General features: G+C 47.7%; 1 protein-coding gene across 1 annotated transcript in view; it reads left to right on the top strand.

Moving 5' to 3' along the window:
- Positions 1-22,155, top strand: part of NIT2 (nitrilase family member 2) — a 74,538-nt gene that overhangs the window by 30,195 nt on the left and 22,188 nt on the right. The window contains exons 3-5 of the mRNA XM_075333105.1: positions 9,843-9,963; positions 12,203-12,291; positions 19,250-19,343. Coding sequence (XP_075189220.1) covers positions 9,843-9,963; positions 12,203-12,291; positions 19,250-19,343 — 304 coding nt within the window. The remainder of the gene's footprint in view (positions 1-9,842; positions 9,964-12,202; positions 12,292-19,249; positions 19,344-22,155) is intronic.

Consider the following 22,155-nt stretch of genomic DNA (forward strand, 5'->3'; position numbering starts at 1 on the left):
GCCGTGGGTGCATCCTGGGCATTACGGCACCAGGCTACGGCTCAGCAGGTGTGTCAGACACCCACCTGGTCGAGTCTACTTACTTTTACCAAGCATTATCAGATGCATACCTACGCTCGGCAGACGCCAGCCTAGGTAGATAAGTCATTCAGGCGGCGGTTGGCCACCTGTAGGAGAGGGCCGTTTGACGGCTCTATCATGAGGTATTCTTTTACCCACCCAGGGATTGCTTTTGGACATCCCAATTGTCTGGGTCTCCCAATGGAGCGACAAAGAAGAAGGGAATTTTGTTTACTTACCGTAAATTCCTTTTCTTCTAGCTCCAATTGGGAGACCCAGCACCCGCCCTGTTTTCTCTGGGTTTTTCTGTTTTTTCGGGTACACATGTTGTTCATGTGGTATGGTTCAGTTCTCCGATGTTTCCTCGGATTGAATTGGTCTTTAAACCAGTTATTGGCTTTCCTCCTTCTTGCTTTGGCACTAAAACTGGTGAGCCAGTGATCCCACTGGGGGTGTATAGCCAGAAGGGGAGGGGCCTTACACTTTTAAGTGTAATACTTTGTGTGGCCTCCAGAGGCAATAGCTATACACCCAATTGTCTGGGTCTCCCAATTGGAGCTAGAAGAAAAGGAATTTACGGTAAGTAAACAAAATTCCCTTCTTTTCCATCAATCTTGCCATATGAGGGCTTGTTTTTTGCGGGACGAGTTGTACTTTTAAATGAAACCATAAGTTTTACCATATAGTGTACTGGAAAACGGTAAAAAAATTCCAAGTGCGGAAAAATTGCAAAAAAAGTGGGATCGTACAATAGTTTTTGGGATATTTTATTCACCGTGTTCACTATATGGTAAAACTGAGGTATCTATGTGATGCCTCAGGTCGGTGCGAGTTTGTAGACACCAAACATGGATAGGTTTACTTGTATCTAAGGGGTTAAAAAAAATTCACAAGCTTGTCCAAAAAACGTGGCGCACGTTTTGCGCCATTTTCCAAAACCCGTAGCGTTCTCATTTTTCAGGATGTGAGGCTCAGTGATGGCTTATTTTTTGCGTCTCGACCTGACGCTCTTAACGGTACCATTTTTGCGCAGATGCTACGTTTTGATCGCCTGTTATTGCATTTTGCGCAAAATTTGCGGCGACCAAAAAACGTAATTTTGGCGTTTGGAATTTTTTTGCCGCTACGCCGTTTACTGATCAGATTCATTGATTTTATATTTTGATAGATCGGGCATTTCTGAACGTGGCGATACCAAATATGTGTGTTTTTTTTTTTTTAACCCTTTAATTTTTAATGGGGTGAAAGGGGGGTGATTTGAACTTTTAGGTTTTTTTTTATTTTTTTTTAATTTTTTAAAACTTTTTTTTTTATTTTTTTTTTTATTTTACTAGTCCCCCTAGGGGGCTATCGCGATCAGCAATCCGATCGCTCTGCACTATCTGCAGATCTCAGCTACAGAGCTGAGAACTGCAGATTTGCTGCTTCACTTTCAATGCCGGCTGTATTCCGGCATTGAGAGGAAGTGAGTCATGTTAGCTACAGGCGTCATCACATGACCCTGTGCTACCATGGCAACTGCCGAAAGTCACGTGATCATGTCACGTGACTTCCGGTGGGGGCGGGGTACGTCACTGTCATGGCGGCGCCCATATATATATCGCTGCCAAGATTTTGGCAGCGAAATGTAAGAGGTTAATGGCCGCGGGTGGAAGCGATTCCACCTGCGGCTAGCAGGCACACATGTCAGCTGTTGATAACAGCTGATATGTGCGCGGATCGCCGCCGTCTGCCGGCGGCAGGGGGCGTGGCTTACCGGCACACGATCCATGACGTACCCAGTACGTCATGGGTCGTTAAGGGGTTAACGATTGCGCAACAACAGTTAGAGAATACTGTGAAATATTGGGAGAATATAGTCTGGTCAGATGAACCAAATTTGAACTCTATGTACCACTTAATATATGTTTTGTTTGGAGGAAAAATTCATATCAACCCAAACACCATACTAACAGTGAAGTTTAGAGGTGGGAACATTATAGTGTGGGGCTGTTTTTCAGCGTATAGCACTGGAAAACTTAATTTAATTGGCGGAAGGATGAATGGACAAATTAACAGTTGACATTCTTCATAAAATCTGCTGCCATCTACCAGGATGATAAGATGAAACAATGGAAGACATTTCCGCAAGACAATGATCCCAAACACACAGCAAAGGAAACTCTCAATTGATTTCAGAGAAAATAAAGCTTCTAGAATGGCCCAGCCAATCACCTGACCTGAATCTAACAGAAAATGTGTGGAAGGAACTAAAGCTCAGAATACAGAGGAGGAGACCACGGGATCTTTAAGATTTGAAGAACGTTTGTGTAATAATGGGCCAAAATCCCACCTGAGCAATGCATGTCACTAGCTTCTCCATACAGGAGGTGACTTGAAGCTATCCTCAGCAATAAAGGCTTTTCTACCAAGTATTAAATACATTTCAATACATTTTCCCTGTGTCATTTCTCTTTATTACATGTCACTGAATTTATGGTCATCTGTGGTTTGATTTCTTTGCCTGTGTTAATTTGATGGGTTGTTACCAACATCTGGTGAGAAATTTATGTCAATAGCACCTATAGAAATATATTTACTTAGAAAACTGGTGACGCGTTCAATACTTATTTCACCCTCTGTATGTGTCATATATTTATATTTATTCCCCTGACATGTACATTATTATAAATACTTGGATTCTTCTATTTTATTCTTCCTGGATATGGATTCATTGTATGACTCAATGGACAACAGGGGGCGTGTCTGTATATACTCTAATAATGCCATCACTGATTGGACAGTTTTGTAAGGTGCAGAGACACTCCTTCGAATGGTACAACCCAGTTGTCAATTTATACCTAAATTCTAGGAAGACTACCAGAGGAATAGCACAATGCCGTGATGATCCGGAATTATTATTTCACAGGGAGTCCTTATTAAAACAGACCTGTCAAGAGAGATAAGTCCTCTTGAAAGTGCAGGATTCCCAATTGAGACCACATCTGAAGTCTTCACTATGTCATTCGATGCTCTGGGAGATATTTTACAGACATTGTGATTGTTACTTCCTCTGTGATCCGTTCTCGTCACTGGGCGATCCTATGATCCAAATATTGCACGGAATCCTACGGAGGAGCTGGTATAGGCATCAGATCTTGACTCTTTCTGATGTAGCAAACAGAAGCTTTACTTGTCTTCTCAAGATGTTAAGATATCCAAGGTGCTCCCTTTCTGAACTTGATACATTGATACTAGGTTTTGTTGGGTCATTTAGTAATGCATCTTGTATAGGGGATGCAGCCGTTTTCTGTACAGATGCCCAGGCGTTTGCTGCAGCTTCACTTGTCAGTCATGTTGCAGAACAAAGAACAAAAAGAACTTCATGGGCTGAACTTCTCAAACCAGCCAATAAAAGAGGAGATCAAAAGGTGAGAGATAGAACACTTTAGCACGCCCAATGGCGAGAAATGTCTGTGTTGGACAAATATTGGCCTATTTTGTTACCTGATGGAGATTTGGCGTCTATTTTGACACATAAACCAGCAATCACACCGAAGACTATCAAGAATTTAATTGTGAGGCGTCACTACACAGCGCCAACCCCAAAACACCTTTGGAGGATCAGTGGGGTTCCCAAATGGGGCTCTTACCCATATGGTGACTGTGGAGCCTGCACCCAGAGGGAAAGGTCTTTTGAGGTTCATGACTCCACTAACTCTACTACATCCAAAATCCTACACTACAGTAACTGTCGATCGTCCGGTATAGTGCACTGGGCAACTTGCCCATGTGAGTTAATATGTGGGATTGACTTACCGAGAACTTAGTGAGAGTCATGGAACACATTCGTGATATAAAAAAATGATATCAATACTAAGAAGCCTGAAGAGGTGAAGCATTGAAAAATATTCCTAAACACTGCAAGGGATGTACACATTAGTAACTGGAGATTATTAAAATTTAGAGGAGTTCATCTGAGTGCGAGAAGGGGCGATTTCAAGAACATCCTTGCTTAGAAAGCAGCTCGTTGGGTTACATTATTGAAGACCACTAAACCTAAGGGGTTAAACGATGTTGTGAGTTTCAAACCCTTTCTGAAATCTGGCTGAAACGATGCATAGGGAGTGATACATAAAATCTAAAATTTTAGCGATGTTTACAGGTTGTGTATTTTAATAATGTATATGTTTATCACAGGAAGCTTGATGCTGGCTCCCCCCCCCCCCCTTATTTATCTTTTGGGTCCGGAATTAAAGCAATTGGCTCCATCTAGATTAAAAACTATTACTGAATATAATCATTGACAGAAGAAATCTGTGCCATCTGAAATAAGGATGGGATCCTGTTTGTATAACTATGTACACAGATTTTGTAAATCTAATGTTACCTATGAATGCCTGCAGTCTATTTAACAAGAAATTTGTTGTTGGAATATATAGTATTTGGTTCTGTACTAATAGAGGAAATGCCCTTATGTTTGCCCTCACTTAATATGGAGACACAGGCTGCACTGTACATGCGCGCACCTACCAGTCCACTTCCTCCTTACCTGCTGTGCCTGGCGTCCATTCAGAGATCAGCATCATGCGCATGGGCGGTGGGTGTTTCCGGGACGCCAGCTACAGCGGTGGATGGCGGGCGTGCGCCGATAGTTACAGGTACACATCATTGGGGGTGTATTTATGACGCCAGTCTCGCTGTCCCTGCACCTCCAGATGAAGCTCCAGCAAAACGCGTTGAGGTGCAGGGCTGTGTGATCTGGGACACAGTATGGCAACGGCGGGTGTGTAACCTACCTAGGGAAATTACCATACCTCTGGCTGTGAACAGCAAGGGTTATCTGCGCAAGCTTATAAGCATTATCCTATCTTTATATATCCCTTGTATCCATTAAGTGCAGGAACATTCAGGGCTAAGTGTCATACTTCCACCTCTTGAATATCTATAATGCTCATATACCGGATTTTTTGGATTATAAGATGCACTTTTCCTCCCAAAAATTTGGGAGGAAAATAAGGGGTGGTTCTTAAAATCCAAATATAGCTTACTGGGATGTGGAGAATTGGTGGGGGGCTATCTGTGCGTCTCTCTGTGCGGGCGGCCGGATGCCTGTCAGTACGTGTAGCTGGCTGCCTCTTTATGTGGGTGGTCAGCTGGCTGGCTGTGCAGACAGCGGTGGCTGTGCGGTGGGTGTCCCAGATGGTCTGTCCACGGTCCGGGCTTCAAATGATTGCGCCCGGAGTCAGCACATGCGCAGATGGAGCTCTTAGATGAAAAGCTCCATCTGGGTATCCGCCATTTCTTTGAAGCCCGGGACACTGGCCGCAATGGGCTGCTCCACCGCAGCTTCCGCTGCCAGCACTGACCCACCGCCGCCAGCATTGACCCACCGCCGCCAGCATTGACCCGCTGCAGCTGCCAGCACTGACTCACCGCCTCTGCCAGCACTGACTCACTCTCTCAATTTGGGATGCGTCTTATAAAACAATAAAATACGGTATGTTTATATGTAATACATGTCCAGTCATTGTTATGCAATAATGCACCTGTGAATGTATGCACTATGTAAAAGGACTACCGTATTTTTCGGACTATACGACGCACTTTTTTCCCCCCAAATGGTGTTGTGGTGGAGTGGGTCATCGGCGGCATACGCAGGGTGTAGCAGCGCCTGCTGTGACCATGTGGGCCCGCTCATTTCATATGCACGCCCATCCTCCCGCCTATCATCTCTCAGCGCTGAAGTCGGCTGATGGGCAGGGGTGCGCGCATAATTAGCAACTGGCCTGCCTGATCACCCCTGGCAACTACAGCCTGGAGTGATCATGGGCGGCTGTATTCACTACTCCCCGCGCATCATCAGCAGCAGCGCGGGGGGGCAGTGAATAAGTACGGTATATTCACCGTTCCCTGCAGCACGCGATGTCCTCCTGTCTTCCACCTGCTGATCTGTGTAGAGAGTGGTGAGCACAGCGATGACGTCATCGCTGGGCGCACGGCTCCACACACATCAGCAGGCGGCAGACAGGAGGACATCACGATGCTGCAGGGAACGGCTCCACACAGGTTAGCGGCGCTGCTGCTGACACAGAGAGGAAGACTAGCGATGCTGCAGGAGTGAGGAAAGGTGAGTATAAATGTTTGGGTTTTTTTGTGTGCCACAGGATGCAGGCCATATACCAGGATGAAGGTATTTAGCAGAATGGGGCTATACCAGGATGAGGGACATATATACAAGGATGGTGATCATATACAATGCAGGAGAATCATTATCAGGATGGGGTACCTTAGTAGAGAATTTGGGGACTTTACCCCCATAACAGTGTCAGTAGCAGATTGTCGCCCCATAAGTGTGTCATGACCACACTTTTTGCTTAAAATTTTATTTTTCTATTTTCCTCTTCTAAAACCAGGGTGCGTCTTATAGTCCGAAAAATACGGTATTTAAGACTTGCCATCCATTGTATTGTTTAACCCCTTCACCCCCGGCCACTAAAACACCCTAATGACCGGGCCATTTTTTGCAATTCTGACCAGTGTCACTTTGACAGGTTATAACTCTGGAACGCTTCAACGGATCCTGGCGATTCTGAGATTGTTTTTTTTTTTTGTGTGACATATTGTACTTTGTCAGTGGTAAATTTAGGCTGATATTTTTGCGTTTATTTGTGAAAATTTAGGGAATTTTGCGAAAATTTCGCAATTTTCAAACTGTGAAAATTTATGCCCATAAATCTGAGAGATATGTCACACAAAATAGTTACTAAATAACATTTCCCACTTGTCTACTTTACATCAGCGCAATTTTTGAAACAATTTTTTTTTTCCGTTAGGAAGTTAGAAGGGGTCAAAGTTTCTCATTTTTCCAACAAAATTTACAAAAATGTTTTAATGACCACATCACATTTGAAGTCACTTTGAAAGGCCTAAGGGACAGAAAATACCCACAAGTGACCCCATTCTAAAAACTGCACCCCTCACACTGCTCAAAACCACATCCAAGAAGTTTATTAACCCTTTAGGTGCTTCTCAGGAACCAAAGCAATGTGGAAGGAAAAAATTTAAAATTTTACTTTAACACAAAAATGTTACTTTAGCCATAAAATTTTCATTTTCACAAGAGAGAAAAGAGAAAGTGAACCATACAATTTATTGTGCATTGTCTCCTAAGTACGCTGATACCCCATATGTGGTAAAAATCAATTGTTTGGGCGCACGGCAGAAGTCGAAAGGGAAGGAGCGCCATTTGAATTTTTGAGTGCAAAATTAGCTGCACTCATTAGCGGACGCCATGTCGTGTTTGAAGACCCTCTGAGGTACCTAAACAATGGTGCTCCACCACAAGTGACCTCATTTTGGAAACTAGAGCCCTCAAATAATTTTTCTAGATGTTTGATGTGCACTTTGAACACCTGGGGGCTTTACAGAAGTTTATAATGTTGAGCCGTGAAAAGAAAAAAAAAATATTTTTTTTTACCACAAAACTGTTGCTTCAACTAGGTAGCTTTTTTTTCACAATGGTATCAGGAAAAATTGCACGATAAAATGTATTGTGCAATTTCTCCTGAGTACGGAGATACTTTCCACCACATATGAGGTAATTGTTTGGGCGCATGGCGGGGCTCAGAAGAAAAGGAGCACCATTTGACAGCAAAATTGGTTGGAATAATTAGCGGACGTCATGTCACGTTTGGAGACCTCCTATGGTGCCTAATCAGTGGAGCTCCCCCACAAGTGACCCCATTTTGGAAACTAGACCCGTCAAGGAGTTTATCTAGATGTTTAGCGAGCCCCAAGGGGCTCCACAGAAGTTGATAATGTTGAGCCATGAATACATTTTTTTTTTTCTTTCCCACCACAAAACTGTTACTTGAACCAGGTAGCTTTTTTTTTCACAAGGGTATCAGGAAAAAATGCACCATAAAACGTATTGTGCAATTTTTCCTGAGTACGCAGATACCTCATATGTGATGGAAATAAATTGTTTGGGCGCATGGCAGGGCTCAGAAGAGAAGGAACGCCATTTGACTCTTCAAACGCACAGACGCGGTGCACTGATCGGCCTCTGCAGGACGCACGGTCGGATGAGATATATAAAGTGTCGGGGATACGGGAAGAAAAAAAAAAATCACACCAAAAATTGAGCAGGGATGCCAATCCGTTATGTGCATCCCTGATCAACACTTGGCGGGACGCATGGTCAGATGCGATACAAAAAGCGTCGGGGATACGGGAAAAAAAGTCGCACCAAAAATTGACCACGGATGCAGATACGTTATCTGCATCACTGATCAATGCTCGGCGGGAGGCGCAGACAGATGAGGTGTAAAAATGGACAGGGGGATACAGGAAAAAAAAAGTTATACTCACAGTACCCAGAGGATTAGCAGGAGGATCACTGACCAGAAGAACTGAAGGAGGAACAGAAGGCAAGCGAGATGGACAGCTTTACAGGAGCAGCAGGCAGGATGTTGGACAGATCAGCAGAAGACCCAGGAAGGACCCAGCGATGGAGGCAGATGTAATCGGGCCAATGAAGACCTCGGACGACCTGGTGAAGGCAGGTAAGAGGACGTCGGGGGGGGGAGGGGAGAGCAGAAGGGGAGGGGTAGAGCAGATGGGGAGGGGGATACCGGAGAAGCAGAGGCAGAAGGAAGGAAGCAGAATAAAGATCACGGGGGAGGCAGGCAGATCGCGGGGGAAGCAGATCAGGATGGCGGGGGGGAACGCGCAGGGGCCATCGCGGAGGGGGGCATGCTTAGGGGCCACGCGGGGGGGGCACGCGCAGGAGCCATCGCGGGAGCGCGCTGGGGCTGCAAGGTGAGCACAATACTTACGATTGGAGCAGGAGCGGTGACATCAGCAGCGGTGGCGTGGTACCACAAGTACCAGCCAGTGCACGCTGCAGACATGTTGGGGGAGGCTTCCCAGACCAGCACAGGCCTGGGGAGGGCGGTCACCTGCAGATCAGACCGCCCCACTGCACACTGATTGGAGCGATTGCGCGTCATAGCACGATCGCTCCAATCAGTGCTGCAGGGGCTGGGGGGGGGCGACGTGTTTGAGGTACAGCTATGATCTGCTGCAGCTGCTGTGGCACCTCATAGCCGGATCTCACAGTATCGCACTAATTCAGGCATTATTTTTTCCGAAATCAGTGCGAACGATGTGGTTGGCGGTTCAGATTTGAACAGCCAATCACATCGATCGTTGATGGGGGGTGGCGATGTAAGAAACAGCAGGGGACAAAATTTGAAAGCCGTTGCTATGGCCACGACAATCAAATGAATTTTAGGCAGTTAAGTTGCATCCCTGGTCGTTAAGTCACGTTAAAATAGGACGTAACTTTACTGCCCGTGGTTGTGAAGGGGTTAAAGAAACTGTACTTATTATGATAATAAAGCAAACTTCTTTTTGTGACTTGTCTAAAACTGTGATGAATTATGTCTAAGTGTCCCTGACCACACTGCCTGTGTGTGTTTTTCTTAAATATCCTCTCCTAATGGTTTTTTAATTTTACACAATCTGCAGTGTTATAGAATTTTGTTTTGATAATAAATATTGATCATTTGTACTTATTTGTCCACTTGGATATTATTTTATTGCGAATATGAAGGACTATAGGGCATTTGTAGGTATATGCTGTTATTTTGGGGCCATAGCAGATAATTAATTTTGATAACCTGGATCTGTGGATTCTATATGTATTCAATATGTTGCGGAGGCTGCAGGGTGCGAGAACCCAGATATCTCCCCAGAAGTGCAGCCCTGGATAATAATCTGGCATTGTCTATTCCCAGGAGTGCTTCAATTCTCCTTACGGTACCACGTTCTTTCCTGAGTATGCGGAGAAGATTCCCGGGCAGTCCACGCAGATGCTGTCAGACATCGCCAAAGAGTGCGGGATCTATCTTATTGGAGGTTAGACGCAATTCAAAACCCTTTTGTCATTTGTGGGAAAAATCTGTCATCAGCCCATGACTAAGTAAGCAGCAAAAACTGAAAAACTGAGAATCCTATTTTATTTTTGCAAGAATGTAGCCGCTCCCAAACTGCACACCGCCAGCACCCCTTTGGTGAAGTGATAGGAGTTTGCTTTGTATCCTGCACTGTCTGTGCTGTACTTTTTACTCGTTAGCTGGCTTATCCTATACTTAGCTATCTAACTGATAGTGTAGCCGGAGTATTGGGGATTAACAATATAGTAGAATAGTCAAAAAGTGAGTACACCGCTAACATGTTTGCAGATATCCCGCCCACCTCCGTCCTTCCGCATAGCCAGCGTGAGCCGCAGGACGCAGGTAACCTCGCTCCTGCGGCTTCACACACAGCGATGTGTGCTGCCGCAGGAACGAGGAACAACATCGTAACATCGGTCCTTCCTAAATTATGGAAATGGCCGACACTACACCGATGATACGATTTGGACGTTTTTGCGCTCGTAAATCGTATCAAAAAGGATTTACAGACTACGATATCGACTGCGACGCCGGATGTCACTTTCGATTTGACCCCACCGACATCGCAGCTGCGATGTCGTAGTGTGCAAAGTGCCCCTAAGGGGTAGGGGTACTTCTCACATAGCAAGATCGCTGCTGAGTCACAGGTTTTGTGACGTACCAGTGACCTCATTAGCGATTTCGTTGTGTGTAACACTAAGCAGCAACCTGGCCCCTGCTGTGAAATCGGTGATCGTTACACACTGCTCTGGTTCATTTTTTGGTCGTCGGGCTCCCGCAGGGCAGCACACATCGCTGTGTTTGACGCTGTGTGACAGTGTCCCAATGACCGCCAAGATCGTTATACAGGTCGCTACTGCGACATCTATCGTTACTGCGTCGTTGGTAATGTCTGACTGTGTGACATCTCACCAGCGACCTCCCAGCGACTTACCAGCGATCCCTATCGGGTCGTATCGTTGTCGGGATCGCTGGTACGTTGTTTAGTGTGACGGTACCCTTAGAAACTTAAAAGTTTGTTATACCTGAATTCTGGTCCTCCACTGCTGGTCCTCCATAAAGTTTCTTGTATTAAAACCTTGCTATTTTCATGTCTAAATTTTATAAGTGTCAATAAAATGTATATACTTTGTCTAATTTGCCTTTGTACAGAAATTTATTTTTGTTTACATTCATTAGCATGTTAGCATACCCACCAGGACGTACTAACATGGTACTAGAGCCGACTAGCCAGGGGAACTAACGCCCAGGAGACTAGTCCCCACGTTCATTAGCTTACGGTAAAAGATCTTTGGAAAAACTTTTTCTGATTTCTTTATCTATGCTAGTGTATACAGGGACGGTTAGGCAGGGATTAGATATGCTGCTCATGGTTCTGGGGGCATATTGGACCTGACAGGTTCCCTTTAAACAGAAATCCGAGCCCCACACTCCTATTTCTGCTGCAAACTATGTAAGGATTAGTCTTTTATTGGGGTTAATTTGCCGGGTTTTCTATGTGGAATCCACAAGAATAAATACAAATCTTTTGTGATATTTATATATTTTTTTTTATTTGTTTATGGTGCTGGCAAAAATTCTTGTGAACATTTTGCCAATGCATGTACAAGGTTTACAAATCACACATTTATGTGCATTGTTTGCAGATTGAAGTTGGATTTGATGCAGCTTTGTATACAGAATCTGCTCTCTGCTCCAGTATTCTTGTAAAATCCTTGACATGTGAACAGATCCTTATAGCCGTTCTCAGATTGCTGTCCAGAGCTGCTCACTTGAGCGCTGCCGAAGGTGGTACGACCCTACACAACGTGTGTGATCGGCAGTGATCGTGCACATGTTCTGCCACTTCTCAGCAGGGGCATAGGGTCGTACTACCATCAGCAGCGCTTACTTCAGATGAGGAAGTGAACGGATTCGGGAAGCAGCGGATAACTTTTTTTTTTTTTTTTTTAAAGCAAAAATGATGAACTCTTGGCCAAGTCTCATAGAATGAGAATGGGGGAACACTGTAGATTAAGGGTGATACTGGAATGTGGGCACATACTGCGTTGGTTGTGTTTTTCCTTACATAATATTATTAGGACACCAGATGTTACAGCCCCCACATCTCTGCTGTACCCTGTTATCTACTCCACTGGTCACCGTACTGTCCTGTACGAGCCATGAAAACGTTACCTCTAATTTATCTATTTCTTCTGTAGGTTCAATTCCAGAAGAGGACTCTGGGAAATTGTACAACACTTGCACTGTTTTTGGCCCGGATGGTAAATTGCTACTAAAGCACAGAAAGGTAATGTAGTGTCACACTGATACATACAGACGGCGACCTCCTTGTGTTACTGTGTATGATTCAGTCACATAATTGCCTTACCTTTTTTGGAAGCCATATTGGTGTAATCAACAACAAAATCTGATAACTTTATAGTGGTTGGAGCCTTGGTTTTGTGCATTCACAGCCACCATTATGCTGCGGCTACACAGCAACTTTGGCCACAACACAGATCGCGTAGCCAAAGATCACTATGTGCCGCACTACATCACATAGTGATGCAGGCGAAAGAAGTCATATTGCAACCCCTGGGGTCCTGCGACCAACACACACAAGAACGTCAGAAAGTTGGAATATTTTGTGATTTGTTTGTTGTGATACCATAGGGGTTGCAATGTGACAGCATCTTTTTCTTCCCAGCAGCGGGGCTCTAAGTGCAGGCATCGCGCAGATTGAGAACGCTATTGGCCACGTCTGCAGGTTAATAGCGTTTTTCTTTATCGTTCCTTTGGGAGACCCAGACCATGGGTGTTTAGCTTCTGCCTCCGGAGGACACACAAAGTACTACACTTAAAAGTGTAGCTCCTCCCTCTGAGCTTATACACCCCCTGGTAGCCAGTCCTAGTCAGTTTATCGCTTTGTGTTCAGGAGGTCATACATCCACACATGCATTCTCATCTGATTGTTTGACTTTTGGAAAGAGTTTGAAGAAAAGCGGGTCCATTTCTGGACTCCCGGCATGTCCCTTCTCACCCCACTGTGTCGGCGATGTTGTTAAGGTTGATTTACAAGGCTGAAGCCTTACATGCCGCGCTCCTTCACCATCCCTTCTGGGCTCTGGCTTGAAGTGGGAGCCAGCACGGTCTCCATGCCTGGCAGGAGTCCGGTCTCCATCCACAGCCCCTTGAGGATTCTGTTGGACCGGAGCACTCATCCCCAGAGACATGGCCCTGCATCTCAGCAGCTAAGTACCTGAGACGTTTATGTTGGGGGTCCCGATTCTTTATTGTAAGGGGAGAGTATGCTGTATGTGATTGTTTTTAATTTTTCCGGCGGGTTCTCCAGCTTTTGCCCGAGAACCGCGCCAATGGTGCCTGCTTGTCGGCCTCGCCGCTTAAATTTAGGCCCCGGCTTCGCCGGAGGCCTAGTTTCGTTTTCCTGCCCTCACATGTCACTCATGCAGAGGGACAGGTTCGGCTCCTCCCGGCGGCCGTTCTACACAGGGAAGGGACACTCCCCACTGCTGGGGCGTCCCTCCTTCCCGGCAGGTCTCTATAGCCCTCCAGTTCCCGCTCTTTTATAGGAACGCCCCTAGTCCCGCCCCCTCTCTTCGCTCCGGCGGCCATTTCTCAGGCAGAGTTCACTCTGCTCTGGGACATCCTGCATTCTGCATCTCTGCTGAGGTGCTGGGCTCTGGGGGACCGGGCTTCGGGATCTGGAGGGCACACAACACCACGCTCAGCGGTCTGGTAAGCCACAGCCGGTCTCCGGTTGTGGACCTCTGTATATTCTCCCTGGGGTTCATTCTCTGCAAAGCCCCCACTCCAGCAGCATGTCTCACAGAAGGAGCAAGGCTCCAAAGCTTTATTCTGCATGCACTGCATGTAAGCTCCTGCTGCCTGAGCCGAGCATTTATCCACACTGTGATGGTTGCTCTAACTTGGCGGTGCCACAGCCTGGAGTCTCACCCCCAGTGGTCTCTCAGGCTGCTGCTGCACCTGTGATTGAACCCCCGGCCTGGGTAGAGTCCTTTTCTAGGTCCATATCCCAGTCATTTGCTGAGTCCATGGGACTTTTGTCCAGGACTTTGATGAATATGCATCAGCCCCCCTCACAGGGTGCCTCTAATACTCTTGACAGAGGACTCCTATCCTCTGACCTCCGTCCATCAGAGCTCACGGAGGATTCATCATCTGATCCCAGACCCCGTCCTTCTAAGAGAAGGCGCAGGGTTTCCTCCCCCTCCCCATCCCACGGCTCTGTCTCAAGAGCTGACTCTCAAGATGAGGAGGATGCCCTCACTGGGGGCTCGGAGGCTATGTATCCCATCGATTTCTTTGAGGCTGACTCAGATCTTAGTGATTTGATTGCTTCTATTAATTCTGTGCTGGATCTCAATCCGCCAGTGTCAGAGGAGCAACTCTCTTTGGCAGAAAAACATCAGTTTACCTCGCCTAAGAGAGTGAAGAGTGTGTTCTTTAACCACTCCAGTTTTCAGACCGCTGTGACCAAACCCAGGGCCTGCCCTGACAAACGCTTTCCAAAGCGTGGTTCTGATGACCGGTTTCCATTTCCACCTGAGGTGGTCAAGGAGTGGTCTCACTCCCCAAAGGTAGACCCTCCGGTGTCTAGGCTATCAGCCCGGACCGTTGTGTCGGTGGCTGACGGCACCTCACTTAAGGATTCCACTGACCGTCAGATTGACCTTCTGGCCAAATCTGTGTATGAAGCTGCGGGGGCCGCGTTTTCCCCGACTTTTGCAGCCGTGTGGGCTCTCAAAGCCATCTCTGCTTCTCTAGAGGAGATGCATTCCCTCACCAAGGAATCTATGCCTGAGATGGTTACCTTAACTGCTCAGGCTTCAGCCTTTTCATCTTATGCCATGTCTGCCATGCTAGAGGCTGCTCACCGCACTGCGGTGGCTTCAGCTAATTCTCTTGTTATCCGCAGGATTTTGTGGCTTCGAGAGTGGAAGGCAGATGCTTCTTCCAAGAAGTTTCTTGCTGGGCTCCCTTTTGCTGGTTCACGGCTGTTTGGTGAACAGCTGGATGAAATCATTAAAGAAGCTACTGGCGGGAAGAGTACTTCCATGCCACAAACCAAGACCAGGAAACCCGCCCAGGGTAGGAATCAATCGAGGTTTCGTTCCTCCAACTGGTCATCCTCTAAGCCTTCCGCCTCGTCCGCTAACTCAGCCAAGGATCAGAAATCCAACTGGTGCCCAAAAGCGCGTCCGCAGAAGACCGCAGGAGGTTCTGCCACTAAGGCAGCTTCCTCCTGACTCTCGGCCCGCTCCAGCCACGTCCTTAGTCGGTGGCAGGCTCTCCCACTTTGGCGACGCTTGGTTAAAGCAAGTCTCAGATCAGTGGGTGAGAGACATCATATCTCACGGCTACAGGATAGAATTCTCTTCCAGCCCTCCAAACAGATTCTTTCTCTCAACTCCCCCCTGCTCCAAGGCCGCCGCCTTCTCGCAGGCCGTGGCGTCCTTGCAGGCAAACGGAGTGATTGTCCCAGTTCCCGCTCAGGAACGGTTCAGAGGTTTTTACTCAAATCTCTTCCTAGTTCCAAAAAAGGACGGTACCTTCCGGCCCATCCTGGATCTCAAGCTTCTCAACAAGCATGTCCGGGTGCGGCATTTTCGCATGGAGTCTCTGCGATCAGTCATTGCCTCTATGACCCAAGGGGAGTTCCTGGCGTCCATCGACATCAGAGATGCCTATCTACATGTGCCAATCGCAGTGTCACATCAGCGTTGGTTACGTTTTGCGATAGGAGAGGATCATTTCCAATTCGTGGCTCTCCCCTTCGGGTTAGCCACGGCCCCTCGGGTATTCACCAAGGTCATGGCGGCAGTGATTGCGGTCCTGCACCTCCAGGGGTTAGCAGTGCTTCCTTATCTGGACGACCTTCAGGTCAAGGGTACATCCAGCGCAGACTGTCAGCGGAGTGTTTCGCTCACTCTCGCCACCCTAGCCCAATTCGGGTGGATTGTCAATCTTCCCAAATCCACTCTGACTCCGACCCAGAGTCTCACGTACCTAGGGATGCAGTTCGAGACTTTGCCGGCACTTGTGAAGTTGCCCTTAATCAAACAGCAGTCTCTCCGGCTAGCGGTGCGCTCTCTCCTGAGGCCCCGCCGTTATTCCCTCAGGCGCCTGATGCAGGTGCTGGGTCAAATGGTGGCTTCCATGGAGGCGGTTCCCTTTGCCCAGTTCCATCTGCGTCCTCTGCAGCTGGACATTCTCTGCTGTTGGGACAAGCGGCCTTCCTCCTTACAGAGGTTAGTGGCTCTGTCGCCATGGACCAGGAGCTCTCTTCAGTGGTGGCTTCGACCCCTCTCCCTGTCCCAAGGGCGCTCCTTCCTGGCTCCGTCCTGGGTGATTCTCACCACGGATGCCAGCCTATCCGGCTGGGGAGCGGTACATCTCCACCACAGAGCTCAGGGCACTTGGACTCCGTCCGAGTCAGCCCTTTCAATCAATGTGCTGGAAACCAGAGCTGTGCTTCTAGCTCTCCTAGCCTTTCACCACCTGTTGGCGGGCAGGCACATTCGAGTCCAGTCAGACAACGCGACAGCGGTTACCTACATCAATCACCAAGGCGGGACACGCAGCCGCCTGGCAATATTGGAGGTCCAACGCATTCTTCAATGGGCGGAGGACTCCAAGTCCACCATATCCGCAGTCCACATCCCTGGCGTAGAAAACTGGGAGGCAGATTATCTCAGCCGTCAATCCGTGGACGGTGGCGAGTGGTCCCTGCACCCGGCAGTGTTTCAGTCAATCTGCCGCAAGTAGGGCACTCCGGACGTGGACCTAATGGCATCCCGTCACAACAACAAGGTTCCGGTTTACGTGGCTCGCTCCCATGATCCTCAGGCCTTCGCCGCGGACGCTCTGGTTCAAGACTGGTCCCAGTTTCGTCTGTCCTACGGGTTTCCCCCTCTAGCTCTCTTCCCCAGAGTCCTGCGCAAGATCAGAATGGAGGGCCGTCGAGTCATCCTCATTGCACCGGACTGGCCCAGGCGAGCTTGGTATCCGGACCTGCTCCAACTGTCCGTGGAGATGCCGTGGCATCTTCCGGACCGTCCAGACCTGCTCTCGCAAGGTCCGTTTTTCCGCCCGAATTCTGCGGCACTCAAATTGACGGCGTGGCTCTTGAGTCCTGGATTTTGACGGATTCTGGTATTCCTCCTGAAGTCATCTCCACTATGACTCGGGCCCGTAAGTCTTCCTCCGTCAAGATCTATCACAGGACTTGGAAAATTTTCCTGTCCTGGTGTCGCTCTTCCGGCCATTCTCCTTGGCCTTTCTCGTTGCCGACCCTTCTGTCTTTTTTACAGTCCGGTCTGCAGCTAGGACTGTCCCTCAACTCTCTCAAGGGACAAGTCTCAGCTCTCTCAGTGCTGTTCCAGCTTCGTCTCGCCCGGCTGGCTCAGATCTGCACCTTCATGCAAGGTGCGTCTCACATCATTCTGCCTTATCGGCGGCCCTTGGATCCCTGGGACCTTAACTTGGTCCTCACGGTATTGCAGAAACCCCCCTTTGAGCCTCTTAGGGAGGTTTCTTTGTATCGTCTTTCTCAAAAGGTGGCCTTTCTAGTTGCCATAACTTCTCTCAGGAGAGTCTCTGATTTGGCTGCGCTCTCCTCGGAGTCACCTTTTTTTGGTTTTTCACCAAGACAAGGTAGTTCTCCGTCCGACCCTGGACTTTCTTCCTAAGGTGGTCTCTCCCTTCCACCTTAACCAGGATATTTCCTTGCCTTCCTTCTGTCCGGCCCCTGTTCATCGCTGCATACTCTAGATCTGGTGCGTGCTCTCCGGATTTATGTGGCTCGCACCGCTGCGCTTAGGCGGTGCACCTCTCTTTTTGTGCTAATCACAGGGCGGCGCAAGGGCCTCTCTGCTTCTAAGCCGACCTTAGCCCGTTGGATTAGATCGACCATTTCGGACGCCTACCAGAGTACTCTGGTGCCTCCCCCGCCTGGGATCAAAGCACACTCGACCAGAGCTGTCGGTGCCTCTTGGGCTTTTAGGCACCAGGCTACGGCTCAACAAGTCTGTCAGGCTGTCACTTGGACTAGCCTGCATACCTTTTCGAAGCACTACCAAGTGCATGCTCATGCTTCGGCAGATGCGAGCTTGGGCAGACGCATCCTTCAGGCGGCTGTCGCCCACTTGTGAAGTTAGGCTCCGCCTACTTCTTAGTTTTTTCTGTTTATTCCCACCCAGGGACAGCTTTGGAACGTCCCATGGTCTGGGTCTCCCAAAGGAACGATAAAGAAACAGAGAATTTTGTTACTTACCGTAAATTCTTTTTCTTATAGTTCCGTATTGGGAGACCCAGCTCCCTCCCTGTTGCCTGTTGGCAATTTTCTTGTTCCGCGTGTTATCACCGGCTGTTGTCGTGGACAGAGTCTCCGGTTGTTCCGGTTCTTACTCGGTTCTACTTGTGGGTGGCTATTCTCCTTCAACTTTTGCACTAAACTGGCTAGGACTGGCTACCAGGGGGTGTATAAGCTCAGAGGGAGGAGCTACACTTTTAAGTGTAGTACTTTGTGTGTCCTCCGGAGGCAGAAGCTAAACACCCATGGTCTGGGTCTCCCAATACGGAACTATAAGAAAAAGAATTTACGGTAAGTAACAAAATTCTCTTTTTTCACATCACAGGTTGAAAAAATAAATTTAATTGCATTGAAAATTGATATTGTATGAAAAAATATAAATCTTAAAATCACTAATTATAAGCAATGAAACAGCAATAATAAATGGCAATGTAATGAAATTGTATGTGGCACACACCTTTAATGGAAATTACCCTGCAGACACTGGAAATTCCCAGCATGTCCAGCGCCACATCGCTCATCCACATACTGCAGTCTCTACATGATGGGCAGTACTCACACAACTGGAATTAGTGATGCAGCTGCTGGATGATGATGTGCACTGTCCAGGCCGCGTACTCTCCCAGCTTGTGGATTCAGCACTGTGTACCCTGTGTCCTGCAGAGCCACAACGCCTCACATGATGACTGCTCTGCACATCCCTTCCTCCAGAGCTGCTGGTGAAGCTGGAGCGAAATATGCAGTGCAGTCACCCACAAGATGGCAGTCTATATGTATGAAGCCTACTCACTGCCCTTATAGTGCATGTATTGATCTGAGTTTTAGGCTTTTAGCCAAAGTAACAAGTTGGTTGTTTTATTCTGTTTGCAAAAATCTAATTTTCTCCTCAATTTCTCTTTTTTGGCTTCTACAGATCCACTTATTTGATATTGACGTACCTGGGAAAATCCGTTTTCAAGAGTCAGAAACACTAACTCCTGGAGACAGTCTGTCTGTATTTGATACACGTACGTGTACAGTAGAGTAATGTTACATACAATGATCTCTCATCCATAGATTCCGGGTGCCAAACATTTGCACCGTAGGGCTGCGCTTACACCTCATTTTTGCCATATAGTTAAGGTACCGGGTGCATGCTGCTGTGTATTTGTCTGGTCAACCACCGTATCCAGAAATATACTAAATGGTGATTCTATGGGAAGTCATGGATGAGCAAAAGAGGAATGACTCAAAAATGCTATTGCTCCAAAAATTGCTTGATATCAGAGCAATAAATTCTACTAGATCCCTAAATACGATTGTCAGAGAGCAAGTGAGCTCTGTTATTGGGAAGATAAGTGCTGGTGTTATTGGAGGATGTCCTGAGAAAAGATGACCCCTCTGAGTCTAACAGGTGGACGGAGTGTCATCAGGAAAGGAAAATCTGTAAACATATCTCTCTGTGCATTGTGTGGCTCACAGCAGTTAGACTCCGGCTGTTCAATAATTGATGGCATTTCCTAATAATTTGCTGTCCTCTCTTTATTTTTTTTATTTTTTTACCCAGCAGGTTACTTCATGTCGGTCTGTGACCCCTCCCCTCCTCCCATTATCCTTGATGTATAGTTAACATGTAACCAGTGCAAACCTTCTCTACAAACACTTGGTGAATGTATATAACTGGATGTCAGAAATGTAGTAGGGGCTTTAAAGGGAACCTGTCCAGTGAAATATGCACTGGGAACCACGAGCAGTTCTGGGTGTATATTCCTAATCCCTGCCTAACAGTCCCTGTATACACTAGCATAGATAAAGAGATCTCTAGAAAAAGTATTTCTAAACATTCTTTGATCTGCTAATGAGGCCAGAGACTAGTCAAGGGCGTTAGTTCTTGCACTCATTCTGCCCTCTTAGCATGAAAGCACGCCCACAAAGACATGCTAGTCAATGCAGCATCACCAGCGATGACGCGCATACCTGTGTTCGCTTTGACCGCTGATCTGACTGCCCGGCACTTCCGGTCATGCACAGTATGAAGCTGGATGTACATGTCCCAGCTTCAGAGAGGTCTAGTGCGCATGACCGGAAGTGCCGAGCATTCAGATCAGCGGTGACAGCAGACACAGGTATGCGTGTCACTGCTGGTGATGCTGCATTATATAGCACGTTAGCATAGCCCTGTGGGCGTTTTGCCATGCTAAGAGGCCGTAATGAGTGCAGGAACGAACGGCATTGCGACTAGTCCCTGGCCTCATTAGCATATCATTAAAGATCTTTAGAAAAAAAATTCTAATGATCTATTTGTGTCCTACTAGATACAGGAACGGCTAGGCAGGGATTAGCAATATGCACCCAGAACTGCTCATGTTTCTGGGTGCATATTGCACCTGACAGGTTCCCTTTAAAGATTCACAAACTTATGTACTGTTCAAAGCTTGTTTTCTTTGTCGCTCCATTGGGAGACCCAGACAATTGGGTGTATAGCTTCTGCCTCCGGAGGCCACACAAAGTATTACACTTTAAAAAGTGTAACCCCTCCCCTCTGCCTATACCCCCTCCCGTGCATCACGGGCTCCTCAGTTTTATGCTTTGTGTTGAAGGAGGCACACATTCACTCAAGCTCCACATTTCAGTCAGCAGCAGCTGCGGATTGTATCGGATGGAAGAAAAGAGGGCCCCAGGGCCCCCGGCATGCTCCCTTCTCACCCCACTAAGTCGGCGGTGCTGTTAAGGTTGAGGTACCCATTGTGGGTACAGAGGCTGGAGCCACATGCCGTTTTCCTTCCCCATCCCTTAGAGGCTCTGGGAGAAGTGGGATCCTAACCGGTCATCCATGCACTGGGACCAGGCTCCCTCCGCAGCCCCTGTGGGAATCTGCCGGACAGGAGACTTGATATCATCAGGGACAGGCCCTGCATCCAAAAGGTACTCTGTGTCCCCTTGGGGACGGTGCATGGAGCGCTCGTGTCACAGACGCTGCAGCGGCTGCTGTATTTTTATGACGACCGGGACTACCGCGCCGACCGCGCCTGTTTGCCGGCCGCGGTATTAAATTTAGTCCCAGGCTTCATGCGGCCTAGTACCATAACTCCCGCCCCCGGGCCTGCCAGTCAGGGGTAAGGGCGGGACGGTCGACCTGACGTCGACAGTGAGGGCTGGAGCATACTTTAGGTGTCCTCCTCCCCCCTCACTGATCACTGTGGGGCACCAGATTCCCGCACTTTATTAGTCGCCGCCCACGGCTCCCTCCTCCCCTGAGAGCTCCGGCAGCCATTTTTACAATCATTCTGCCGGTGGAGGATTTCAGGAACGAGCTCTGCAGCTCTGGGAGGCCCAAGGCAGGGAATCTGGTGGACACACAACCGCTTTGGGCGGTCGGTAAGCCACACCGGTCACCCGGTGCTGGTCCCCCTAGGGTGCCGAAGTGTATGTGTATGTATATATATATATATATATATATATATATATATATATATATATATATATATATATATATATATATATATATATATATATATATATATAATCTGTATACATTTTCTCTGTTCGGCCGCATTGTTTTGCTTTTGGCTATATACCCTCAGTGATCACTCTCCTAGGAGACAGCAGCATGTCGTTCACAAGGAGCAAGGGTGCCAAGACACAGGGTTATTTTGCAACCTGTACCTCTTGTGCGGCTATGTTACCTGCAGGTTCCACCTACCCTCACTGTGAGCAATGCTCGGTCCCTGTTGCACTCGCTCAGCCGGAGCCTCGGGCGCTGGTGGGACCCTCGGCTCAGGCAGAACCGCCGGCTCCCCCTGTCCAGGTGGCAGGGACAGAGTTGGCAGTTTTGGCTGA

This window comes from Anomaloglossus baeobatrachus, chromosome 2 (genome assembly GCF_048569485.1).
Source record: "Anomaloglossus baeobatrachus isolate aAnoBae1 chromosome 2, aAnoBae1.hap1, whole genome shotgun sequence".
NCBI classification, from domain to species: Eukaryota; Metazoa; Chordata; class Amphibia; order Anura; family Aromobatidae; genus Anomaloglossus; species Anomaloglossus baeobatrachus.